At 51.6% G+C, this 12,666-nt stretch overlaps 1 protein-coding gene across 1 annotated transcript; it reads right to left on the bottom strand.

The window, feature by feature from the left end:
* Positions 1–811: 811 nt before the first annotated feature.
* On the bottom strand, positions 812–12,408 carry EDEM2 (ER degradation enhancing alpha-mannosidase like protein 2). The gene is made up of 11 exons (XM_068149767.1): positions 12,252–12,408; positions 12,065–12,175; positions 11,911–11,950; positions 10,885–10,990; positions 9,347–9,472; positions 8,309–8,520; positions 7,062–7,203; positions 6,443–6,567; positions 4,686–4,830; positions 3,289–3,410; positions 812–1,455 (listed from the first exon to the last, which is right to left on the bottom strand). Exons 1-11 carry the CDS (start codon positions 12,356–12,358, stop codon positions 964–966), a joined length of 1,728 nt encoding a protein of 575 aa, XP_068005868.1. The 5' UTR covers positions 12,359–12,408; the 3' UTR covers positions 812–963.
* Positions 12,409–12,666: the final 258 nt, after the last annotated feature.

The following is a 12,666-nucleotide window of genomic DNA, read 5'->3' as shown; positions in this document are numbered from 1 at the left end:
ACTACCTGCTGCAGTCTCCTGCACCAAGGCAGGGCTGTTGTTCAGTCTGACCCAAGACTCCTTCTGTCCCATCCTTCAACATGCTACACAGACAGCTTGGCTGGTCCACCCTGAGGCTGTCATCACCGTCTGAGATGGCTGATGTGGAGTTATGCAAGTGAGGCCCAAAGGGAAGTTTAAAAGAGGAAGGAAATGGGGAAAAGCATGTTAGACTCTGCAAGAAGCAAGCCAGCTCCACTGCAGGGGCAATGAAACCTCTGCTGGGTCCCACTCCACCTCAGTTTGCAGATGCCCTTAGCTGGACACTTACTAAAGTGGTTTCAGATACTGACCCACGTGGCTTCTACACACCAAGGAATACTTTCCTGTGTGGCCACTGCTCTCCTCCCCCCATGCCATACTTCATGCTCCACAGACATGCTAGGCCTACAAACCTGAGCCCCCACCTCAAAATGAACAGGCTGTCTTGACTGGACATCACCCCTCAGGGGATCTGCATGTTCACAGAGGCCAAAGACAAATGGTGGAAGCACACTGCAGAGGAGACTGGCAGGCTCAGAAGTGAAGCTACAGCTTCACCTGCTTCTCCCCTCATGCCAGGGAACTGCTCAGGCTCATTTTTATGGAACCAAGTAAGCTGTGGACTCTGTGTAAGCCTGCAATAGCTGCAACTGCTTGCAATGAAATAAGGAAGGTACCTCTAACCTGCAGAGTTTTCTTCTCCTGAACACCTCTTTGCTTTTCAGGCAACCCCTGGGTTTAAGATAAGCTACCTGACAGCACTGACAGATGATTTCTGAACCACATGTCCTGCAAGGGCAGTAGCAGAATTTAATGGGAAGCTGTTTCCCTTTGCAACACAGTTCTCATTGTGAGGTACAACACTTTCCATTATGAAACCAGAAAAAACATTTCCAGAGTCTGAATCAAGTTCAGTAACCGAAACTGCTGATGAAACTCCAATCAGGTGTTATCTAGGAAGACCTGTCCCAGTACTGCAAGTTTAGAGTTAAAAGACTGACTGGGGCAACTCAGGAGGGAGTGTGAACTCTTCTTGGTGTTTCTCTTCTCTCCACCTTTCTCTGGTGAGCCATCCTCAGGGCTTTTTGCACTTTCCCTTTCCCCAGGCTTGGAAGCTCTTTTCAAAGTGAATTTCTTGGTTTTCTTCAGGGAGTAAAACTCCCTCATCAAGTCCTCCACCTCCCACTGCTCCTCCTTCCGCTTCCTGCAGCAGTGCAGGGCAGCAGGGTCGATAGGGTGGGCTTCAGTGTTGAAGACATATCCTCCAGCACTCAAGACACACTCCCCATAGGGTGTAATGACCACGTCGAAGACCGAGCCGTCGTTGTGGATGAAGTTGTCTGGGTCGAACAACAGGTACAGGTATTTGACTGTCTCAGCCAGAAAGAAGGATTCCATGCGGTTATCCAGCCTGTGATCTCTCAAGTCTTTGATCTGCAGGAGAAAAAATGCAGTGGGCTACAGCTGGACTGAACAGTCACTAAGTTATGGAATTAAGAGGGGGGGGGGGGGGGGGGGGAAATAATAGAAGCAGCTGGCAGTTCAGTTAAACAGCAGAGTATGACACCAATTCACCCTGGGGTTAAACAGCTGCATGCAAAGACATCAGCAAGGTTCCAGAGGTTGACTTAGCATAGTCTGGTGATAAGCAACAGGAAACACTATCAGGAGAAATGCACTGAGTAAGGAGAAGGGTGAGCAAGCTTCTCATATCATTTCCCCTGCTAAGAAAAATGCTAAGGCTTCTACCTGCTTCTCACAGTATCACTAAGGTTGGAAGAGACCTCAAAGATCATCGAGTCCAACCTGTCACCACAGACCTCATGACTAGACCATGGCACCAAGTGCCACATCCAATCCCCTCTTGAACACTTCCAGGGATGGTGACTCCACCACCTCCCTGGGCAGCACATTCCAATGGCAAATGACTCTCTCTGGGAAGAACTTTCTCCTCACCTCCAGCCTAAACTTCCCCTGGTGCAGCTTGAGACTGTGTCCTCTTGTTCTGGTGCTGGTTGCTAGAGAGAAGAGACCAACCCCCACCTGGCTACAACCATTTTTCAGGTAGTTGTAGAGAGCAATAAGGTCACCCCTGCGCCTCCTCTTCTCCAGGCTAAACAACTCCAGCTCCCTCAGCCTCTCCTCACAGGGCTGTGCTCAAGGCCTCTCCCCAGCCTTGTTGCCCTTCTCTGGACACCTTCAAGTGTCTTGATGTCCCTCCTAAGCTGAGAGGCCCAGAACTGGACACAGGACTCAAAGTGTGGCCTAACCAATGCAGAGTACAGGGGCACAATGACTTCCCTGCTCCTGCTGGCCACACTATTCCTAATGCAGGCCAGGATGCCCTTGGCCTTCATGGCTACCTGGGCAGACTGTTGGCTCATGTTTTAGTTTCTCAGCACTGGTTAGGCCACACCTTGAGTATTGTGTCCAGTTCTGGGCCCCTCAGTTTAAGAAAGACATTGAGACACCTGAGCGTGTCCAGAGAAGGGCAATGAGGCTGGGGAGAGGCCTTGAGCACAGCCCTGTGAGGAGAGGCTCAGGGAGCTGGGGTTGCTTAGCCTGCAGAAGGCTCAGGGGAGACCTTGCTGTCTACAGCTACCTGAAGGGAGGTTGTAGCCAGGAGGGGGTTGGTCTCTTCTCCTAGGCAACCAGCACCAGAACAAGAGGACACAGTCTCAAGCTGTGCCAGGGGAGGTTTAGGCTGGAGGTGAGGAGAAAGTTCTTCCCAGCAAGAGAGATTGGCCATTGGAATGTGCTGCCCAGGGAGGTGGTGGAGTCCCCATCCCTGGGGGTGTTTAGGAAGAGACTGGATGGGGTGCTTGGTGCCATGGTTTAGCTGATAAGATGGTGTTGGGTGATAGGTTGGACTTGATGCATCTCATTCTTTTCCAACCTGGTTAATTCCATTCCATTCCATCCCATCCCATTCCATCCCATCCCAGCTGAGGGAGAACTCCTCATAGCTACCAACCCACAGGAGGCAGCAGAAGCTCCTGATACCTTCCCACGTTCTGGGTTCTGGTGCAACAGCCCATGACAGAACCTGACCCAGTGTTCAGGCCATGAGGGAAGTTACTGCCAGAAACATGACCAAATCATCCTCACAGGGAAGTACAAAAGGTTGGTTTGAAACAGAACTCAACCCAAGTGATCACTTGGCTCGAGGGCAAAATACCACTCCTGAGAATGCTTTCTAAAAGCTGCTTTCCCCACCCCACTCCCCCCCAGCTATTTAGCTGATTTAGCAGTTGATTTGGCACTTACAGTTGCAAATCCACAGTCCACCTTGCTGATTTTCTCTATTGACTCCACTGCATCTCTCCCCAGTTCCAAGAGGGTGGGGTCCCTGGTAGCTCGGTACAGATACATCGCGCTCTCGATCAGCTCTGCCAGTAACAGACCCCAAAGGTTTGCAAGCAGAAAGATTACCCAACCATGCACACAGGGAAGAGGAGACATTGCTTCAACTGATTTAAAAAGCCTGCTTTTGGATGGACAGGTAAAGAGCCTGGCTTGCATTGTCTTGCCTCTGGCTCAAGGATGAATATTTCATGTTCCTAAGGATGCACTACAAAGAAATCCACTCTGAGCAGACAGCATCGGCTCAATAACCAGTGAATAATGCTCCCCTCCCACATTCAGGGGGTGGGAGAGGAGCAAGAGAGAAAAGGATTCAACCTCAGTTGTCAAAGGAAGAAAAGATGTTTCCAGAAAGGATTACAGACAAGAAATTCTACCCCCCCCCAACCAGAGTTTTAAACACTGCAAGCCTCTGAAACACGGTGGGATCTAAACCACCACAAAACAAGCACTGTGGAAGCTGCCCAAGGGGCAGTGAAGCTGGTGAAGGGTCTGGAGAACAGGTCCAGTGAAGGGCAGCTGAGGGAACTGGAGTTGTTCAGACTGGGAAAAGGGAGGCTGAGGGGAGACCTTCTGGCTCTGCAATTCCCTGAAAGGAGGTTCCAGCCAGGTGGGGGTTCTTCTGCCAAGGAGTCTGTGATAGGGCAAGAGGAAATGGCCCCAAGCTGCACTAGGGGAGGTTTAGGTTCAACATGTGGAACAATTTCTTCACTGAAGGTTTGGTTGAGCCCTGGAACAGTGACACTGTGGTCTGCTTCCCTTGAAAGGCAGCTCTGCCTCTGTGCATGGCAGAAAGCAAAACCCACGACTTTGCACAGGCAAAGCAAAACAGAGGAGGAGCTTTTGGAGGCCAGGGGTGCAACATCTGGAGGTGTTCAGCCTGGAGAAGAGAGGGCTCCAAGGAGACCTTAAAGCAGCCTTCCAGTATTTGAAGGGGGTGACAGGAGGGATGGAGAGGGACTTTTTATAAAGGCATGGAGTGACAGGATGAGAGGCAATGGCTTTGAACTAGAAGAACCTTGATTTAGATTGGACATTAGGCAGTAATTCTTCCCCATGAGGGGGGTGAGGCATTGGAACAGGTTGCCCAGAGAAGCTGTGGAGGCTCCAAGCCTGGAAGTATTTGAAGCCAGAGCCCTTGAGCAACCTGGTCTGGTGGATGGTCCCACCTGACCCATGGCAGATGGGTTGAACAAGATGATTTTTAAGGTCCCTTCCAGCCCAAACTATTCCATGATTTTATTTTGCCACCAGAGCAGAAGCAGGACTTCACATTCCTTATGTTATTCCAGTTCTCTTACCAGGCCTGAGTGGATATCCTTCCCTCTTGTCCACTGTATAGCCCTGGGGAATGTTGTAGAACTCTGGCAGCCCACCAAACTGCTTCCAGACAGTGTAATAGTTGAGGAAGGTTCTCATGGCATTATCTACGTCCCCAATCAGGCTCTGACAGAGAGGAAACAATCAGCAAAGCAACATCTGGGTGAAGAAGAAACAGGAATTGATGCAGTAACACTCCTACAGTGACAGAAATGGGTTATTCCTAGTCTGAATGGGGTAGGTGATACTTAGAATAGGTAGGAGTGAGGAGGTAGGTGCTGCTTTACTGTTGGCTCTCTTTCTGCACACCTCAGTAATATGAAGTCTCTTTCCTTTTAATTGGGCTGGGTTTCCTGAGTCATGTTTCTTTCAGTGGATCACAGCATCCAGTCTGTTTCGGTAGGGAAAATGAAGTCCCAGATCAAACATGACTGATGAGAAAGAAAACCTCTCAGTGGGAAAGTATGGACACAAATAAAGCATTTATGAGGTGGTGGGACTGCCTTTTGCTTTATGTGCCCATCTGGGTTATGAGACCACTGTCAGTGGAGTTCCACAGAATCATTTTAGTTGGAAAATAGAAATAGAAATAGACTAAACAAGGTTGGAAGAGACCTTTGAGATCATCAAGGCCAACCTATCATCCAACACCATCTAATCAACTAAACCATGCCACCAAGCACACCATCCAGTCTCTTCCTAAACACCTCCAGTGATGGTGACTCCACCACCTCCCTGGGCAGCACATTCCAATGGCCAATCTCTCTTTCTATGAAGAACTTCCTAACAGCCAGCCTAAACCTCCCCTGGTGCAGCTTGAGACTGTGTCCTCTTGTTCTGGTGCTCATTGCCTGGGAGAAGAGACCAACCCCCACCTGGCTACAACCTCCCTTCAGGGAGTTGCAGAGAGCAAGAAGGTCTCCCCTGAGCCTCCTCTTCTCCAGGCTAAGCAACCCCAGCTCCCTCAGCCTCTCCTCACAGGACTGTGCTCCAGACCCCTCCCCAGCTTTGTTGCCCTTCTCTGGACACCTTCCAGCATCTTAACATCTTTCCTAAACTGAGGAGCCCAGAACTGGACACAGTACTCAAGGTGTGACCTAACCAGTGCTGAGTACCTTTATGATCAAATCCAACCATTAACCCAGCACTGCCAGGGCACCACTATACCATATCCCTTCAGCACCACATCTACAAAGCTGCCCTCCCATTGTGTTTCATAACAGACTTGCTTTATAGAGTCAACCACTGCTCTTCTACAAGCTCAGATTACTGCAGATGTCAGCAGAGATCAACCCAAAGTTTGAAACCAGCACAATGAGAGTAGTATTTGTAACTCTAACATTAACCTTATTGCTGTCTAAAACTCCCTGAAGGAAGGTTGTAGCCAGGAAGGGGTTGGTCTCTTCTCCCAGGCAACCAGCACAAGAACAAGAGGACACAGTCTCAAGCTGTGCCAGGGGAAGTTTAGGCTGAAGGTGAGGAGAAAGTTCTTCCCAGAGGGAGTTCTTAGCCATTGGAATGTGCTGCCCAGGGAGGTGGTGGAGTCCCCATCCCTGGAGGTGTTCAAGAGGGGATTGGATGTGGCACTTGGAGCCATGGTTTAGTCATGAGATCTGTGGTGACAGGTTGGACTTGGGGATCTTTGAGGTCTCTTCCAACCTTGGTGATTCTGTGATTAAAAACCAACCCAAGACAGATGAACAAAATGCCCACATGCTGCTGGTATAACAGCTCTTACCTGTAGGCCTGGCCAGTAGGCCTCCAGGGACTGAAAAACAGGCATGGACACTGTTCCTTTGTACATCTGAACCCAGAGGTACCAGTCATCAAACTTGGTGTAATTTTTGATAGCTTTGTTATACTCTATAAAGAAACACAGATGTGGGAGGGTAATCCAAGAACAAGAAGATCCTTTCAAGGATGAGAGAAGCTGCTGTTTCACTTCAGCCACATCAAATGAGCACCTTCTTGAGGGGTTTGCTTTGGTAACTCTTTGTAACCACAGATTGTTCAGAAGTATCACAACAAACACTTCAGGAACAGTCTGCACCATGAAGGTGGTGAGACACTGGAACAGGCTGCCCAGGGAGGTGGTGGAAGCCCCATCCCTGCAAGTTTTTAAGGCCCTGGATGTGGCTCTGGGCAACCTGATCTAGTGGAAAGTGCCCCTGCCCACAGCAGGGAGGTTTGAACTAGATGATCCTCGAGTTCCCTTCCAACCCTGACAATTCTGTGCTTCTGTAACTCAATGTACCCTCTTAGATTCTGCATCTTCTTCCCAATCCCACATGCAGGATCCACAGATGCAGCTGAGAAGCCATTCCTGGCACCCTCTACACAGAAACCAAACTGCTCACCTAGAAACATGGACATCAGCTCCTCATCCTGCAGGAGAATGGCTCCTTTAACGAGGTACTCAAAGTAGGAGTCCACTCCTGCTCCAATGCCAGCATCTTGGGCCACCCACTTGGCAGTTAGCACATCAATGTGGTTACCAACCTGGAAACAGTAAGAGGAGAAGGAATGAGGAAATTAATGTGGAAATAAAGGTGATCTTCTAAATTATAATGGGGGAAACCCCCACAAGACAACCTCACAAGGAACTCTTGGGCTTGGGACCATCCCTTTCACAGCTTCACCAGATCCACACCAAGCAGCATTTTCTCCACTACAAGACACATTTGGCAGATTCACAGAAGTACAAACTCTCTAAAAACATAAGTGGAATTTTAGGCTTCCAATATCAACGCTGTCCAGGCTAAAATGAGCCAGCATTGTACTACTGTAAAATATGCCCCATTTCAGCATGATGTGTCTGGTCCTAATCCACATCCTACCAAAGAGCAGAGGATGAACAGATACAGAGCTACAGGCCACAGGATGTCAACAGCATGAGTTTTAAGTAGATCCTCCAACCATGGGACTCTTCAGCACAGAAAGGCCCAGCTGATGGAGAGTAAAACACACAACTGTGACTTGCTTAGCAAAGATGACAATCCCCAGCTATTTAGTTCCTTTCTTGAACAAGGATTAGGGCTCTAAACCAAGAATAAACAGATTCCAAACCAAACAGGAGGAAATAGCTCTTCATGCAGCATATGAACACATCTGTTCCCCTTCACCTAGGTTCCAAAAGCAGCTACAGAAATTAACTGGAGAACGATTCACCAGGAGATAGTGAACACAGAGACAACACCTCCAGTTCTGGGCATTCATCAAAGAGCAGTGCTACAGAGGCTGGTAATATTTTGGTGCCCTTGCTGTGCTCTTATTCTCTGCCACAGGCTGTTGCCCCCCAGGCATCAGACAGACCTTTTATTTAGTCTGTGACAGCTGCTGTCAGAAACTCAGCAGTAGCCAGTAGAAGGCATTTGTCTCCCAGTCACATCTGCTGTGGAACAGAACAATGGCATCCCATTGGGCTGCACCACTGAAGCAGAGATGGGGATGCTTGCAGGTGTTCAGGAACAATGTCCAACACCTGGCTTCAGCCCTGTTACCTGCACTGTGGTTACTCCTCTGTCTCTCTCCATTTAGAGAGAGCTTGATCCACACAACCAGATAGGAAGCAGGCCAGCAAATTCCAGATCCATTCCTCACTCACCAGCCCAATGTCTGAGCGGTTTTTCCACAGAGCCTTCAAAGCTTTCCTGGCAACATCTTCGAACACTGGGTCACCAGTGAGGTGGCTTAAAGTGGCAAACTCCACTATAAATGTCCCAATTCCAGCAGTACAGGTAACTGGTGTCTCCCCAGGGTTTACTCCATGCAGGAAGTTCACTGTTCCATATGGCATGCCAGTTGGGGTCTGAAAAGCTGCAAAACAGGATTTGGGGTTCGTGTGAGGGTTCACTGTTAGGTTTGTCAGACTGTCAAGTGAATGTGTGCCTCACATTCCACTGCACACAGCCTAGAAGCATGACTCGAGCAACTGCAAAGAACAAAAAAGAGAAGCAGAGTGTGATGTTGGGACTGCCAGAGAGGGTACTGCAAGCAGCAGAGAGCCCTGGGGAGGTACTGCAGGCTCTGGCCAGCCTGATCTAGTGTGAGGTGTCCCAGCCCATAGCAGGGGGGTTGGAACTAGATGATCCTTGTGGTCCCTTCCAACCCTGACTGATACTATGATTCTACCTCTCCTACCTCACCCACAGCATCAAACTGCAGCCCCAGTTTTGCTCCAGCACAAGCAGGGTAGTCAAAATGGCACTGCACACACTGGTCAGCAAACTGCAAGCACTGAGTTTGTGATGAGCCAGTGGTAGCCCAGAGGGCACAGCACAGGAGAAGACACAGAATCATAGAACAGTTTCAGTTGGAAGAGACCTCTAAGGTCATTGAGTAGCAGGGCACAATCCCAGCAGCAGCCCACAAAGGGGCAGAGAAGGCTGCAGCTTCTTGTCTTTACAAGCTGCTGTTTGACAGCTTTATTTATTATTTATACTAAACCCATTTCCCCTCAACTAGCAACAAACCAACCCTCCTGTTAAGTACAGACAACAACCAGCATGCAGATGTACAGCTGGTGTCACGTGCTCCACCAGGTATTGCCTGCCAGCTTTGAGCTCAGGGAACAGAGGACTGTCCTGTGACACACCAAACAGCTCAGTCACCCCTGAGGGACACAGACCAGACAGCTTCTCACCTGGCAGGAGTTTGCGAGCTGCTTCCTCTGCCATCCTCAGGAGAGGTCCAGAGCATGGCCAACCTGCTTCCACTTCCACACCAGCCTTCTTTGATAGCAAGTGTGCAGAGAGGAGGCCACCCACCACTGGAAAGTGCACAGCAAGAAGCCAATGAAATCTGGTACCAGTTGTGTGGGATCATCAAGTTGCTCAGGCTGGAAAAGACTGTTAGTATCACCTAGTTCAACCCAACACTACCAAGCCCACTACTAAACCATGTTCCTCAGCACCACATCTACACAGCTTTGAAACCCCTCTGGAGATGGGGACTCTACCACTGCTCCAGGCAGCCTGTTCCAGGGCTTGGCAACCCTCAAGGGGAAGGAATTGTTCCTCATGTTTGACCTAAACCTTCCTTGGTGCAACTTGAGGCTGTTTCCTCTCATCTTGTCACTTGTTACAGGTTGGACTCGATCTTTGAGGTCTCTTCCAACCTTGGTGATACTGTTCCTTGGGAGAAAAGAACAGCCCCCTGCATCACTCTCATTGCGCAGGAGATCCTGGGCTGCATCAGGAGAAGTGTGGCCAGCAGGGCAAGGGAGGTGATCCTCCCCCTCTACTCAGCTCTGGTGAGACCCCACCTGGAGTACTGCCTCCAGTTCTGGAGCCCCTATTACAAGAGGGATCTGGAGGTGCTGGAAGGTGTCCAGAGAAGGGCCACAAGGATGATCAGAGGGCTGGAGCACCTCTCCTATGAGGACAGACTGAAGGAGTTGGGGCTGTTCAGTCTGCAGAACAGAAGGCTCCCAGGTGACCTAATTGTGGCCTTCCAGTATCTGAAGGGGGCTACAGGAAGGCTGGGGAAGGACTTCTCAGGATCTCAGGGAGTGATAGGACTAGGGGGAATGGAATGAAGCTGGAGGTGGGGAGATTCAGGCTAGATGTGAGGAGGAAGTTCTTCCCCATGAGAGTGGTGAAGCCCTGGAATGGGTTGTCCAGGGAGGTGGTCGAGGCCCCGTCCCTGGAGGTGTTTAAGCCCAGGCTGGCTGAGGCTCTGGCCAGGCTGATCTAGTGTGGGGTGTCCCTGCCCATGGCAGGGGGGTTGGAACTAGATGATTCTTGTGGTCCCTTCCAACCATGAATGATACTATGATACTATGACTTCCTCCTTATGGCCAACCTAAATCTCCCCTGCTCCAGTTTCAAACCATTGCCCCTTGTCCTATCACCACAGACCCTTCTAAAGAGTCCCTCCCCAGCCTTTCTGTAGGTCCCTTTCAGCTACTGAAATGCTGCTGTAAGCCTTCTCATCTGGTGTGTAACCCAAAACTCAAAACCTGGCACCAGAATATCGAACCTGCCACATCTGCTGCTTTGTGTTGAGGCAGGAAGCACAACAGGGCTGTGCAGAGCCAAAGAGGAAGTGACACCAGTGAACCTTTGCGTTTCCACATCCTGCATCACAAACCCACTCTGACCTCATTTTACCTCTGGGTACCGTTCAGAGAACTGTGCAGGAGGAAGTCCAGCATGAACAGCAGGGGGAAACCCACCTCACCTCGAATGTTGGTTTCGAAGACAGAGGCATTGACATCAATATCAAAGTCCACCCCTTCCTGCAGCACGTTGACGACTCGCTGAAACTCAGAAACGTTGCCCAAGATCTGCAGGAGGAGCAGCACAGCACAGGGCGAGACTTGACAGGAAAACCAAGCTGCAATTCAATGCTAAAGGCTCATTCCAGTTTTACTGTTTTGTGACATTACTGATTACAAATAGCACCAAAAAGCTGATGGGTATGTCCTGGGCTGCACTAAAAGCAGTGTAACCCGCAGGTCAAAGGAGGTGATTCCCCCCCTCTGCTCTGCTCTTGTGAGACCTTGCCTGGAGTGCTATGTCCAGCTGTGGGGCTCCCAACACAAGATGAACGTGGACACGCTTGAGCAGGTCCAGAGGAGGCCACAAAGATGATCAGAGGGCTGCAGCACCTCCCCTATGGGGCAGGCTGCCAGAGTTGGGGCTGTTCAGCCTGGAGAAGGCTCCAGAGAGGCCTCAGAGCAGCCTTGCAGTACCTGAAGGGGGCTACAAGAGAGCTGAAGAGGGACTTTTTACAGGGCCTTATAGTGACAGCTTTAGGGGCAATGGTTTTGAGCTGGAAAAGGGAAGATTTAGACTGGAGATTAGGAATAAATTCTTCCCAGTGAGGGTGGTGAGATGCTTCAACAGGCTGCCCAGAGAGGTTGTGGATGCCCCCTCCCTGGGGGTGTTCAAGGCTAGGTCAGATGAGGCCTCGAGCAACCTGGTGTAGATGATCTTTAAGGTCCTCTCCAACCCAACCCATTTTATGACCCCATGACCTCTGTGCACTTTAGCCTTTATTCCACAGTCAGAAGGTGCCAGGGGCAGGGAGCTTTGGCCACCTGCGTGCCAGGGCTGAAGTGAAGCGAAATGCTGGACCTCTTTGGTCAACTAATAACCAGCTTCCCGTCACTAGGATGCAAACCCCAGGTGCGGAGGAGGCGGAGAGCAGCCCCGGGCAGGCTGAGTGCCGCGGCTGGCGCGGGGGCAGCCCCTACTCACTCACCAGCAGGGTGTCCAGGGCGTCGATCAGCGTGAGGGAGAAGCTGCGCAAGGGGAGAAGCGCGGTGAGGCCGTGCGGAGCGGCTGGGGCTCCCAGCAGCGGGACGCCCCGCGCCCAGCCCCGCGGCGGGCGGTGTCCCCATCCCCCCCAACCCTACCTGCCCCAGGTGTCCTGCCCGTCGCACGTCAGCGGCCGCAGCTCATCGTAGGGGAAGGCGCTCTCCAGGTAGTGCTCGTAGGCGTGGTAGAACATGGCTCGCACCCGCTCCCTGCGGCACAAGCACAGCCCGCTCAAGCCCCGGCCCGGCTCAGCCCCCCGGCCGCGCCGCCCGGCCCCGCGCTCACCGGTACGAAGCCACGTCCGGCCCGCGGGCGGCCGCGCCGGTGCCCGCTGGCGGCACGGGGAGCCGCAGCGCCCACAGGCACAGCAGGGAGCCCAGCGAGCGCAGCATGGCCCCGCCGCACCGGCCCCCGACCGCACCGACACCCGCACCGGCCCCGGCCCGCCCCCGGCCGCCAGCCAACGGGAGCGGCGCGGCCGCCGGCGGAAGCGCCTGAGCCGCGGCTGTGCTTCCGGGGCACTGCGGCATGCAGCCGCGGAGATCTTAGAATGGAAAAGACCTCAAAGATCATCAAGTCCAACCCGTCACCCAACACCTCATGACTGCTAGACCACTAGGTCTACTAGGTCGGACCTGTGCGGGCGTGTGGCGGGTTAGGCTCAACCGCTCCGTCAGCCTCATAGAATTGTCAGGGTTGG

Source organism: Melanerpes formicivorus, unplaced genomic scaffold, assembly GCF_026170545.1.
Source record: "Melanerpes formicivorus ecotype bairdi unplaced genomic scaffold, bMelFor1.0.p_v2 SCAF_19, whole genome shotgun sequence".
Classification (NCBI taxonomy): Eukaryota; Metazoa; Chordata; class Aves; order Piciformes; family Picidae; genus Melanerpes; species Melanerpes formicivorus.
This window is presented reverse-complemented; position numbering and strand designations above follow the sequence as displayed.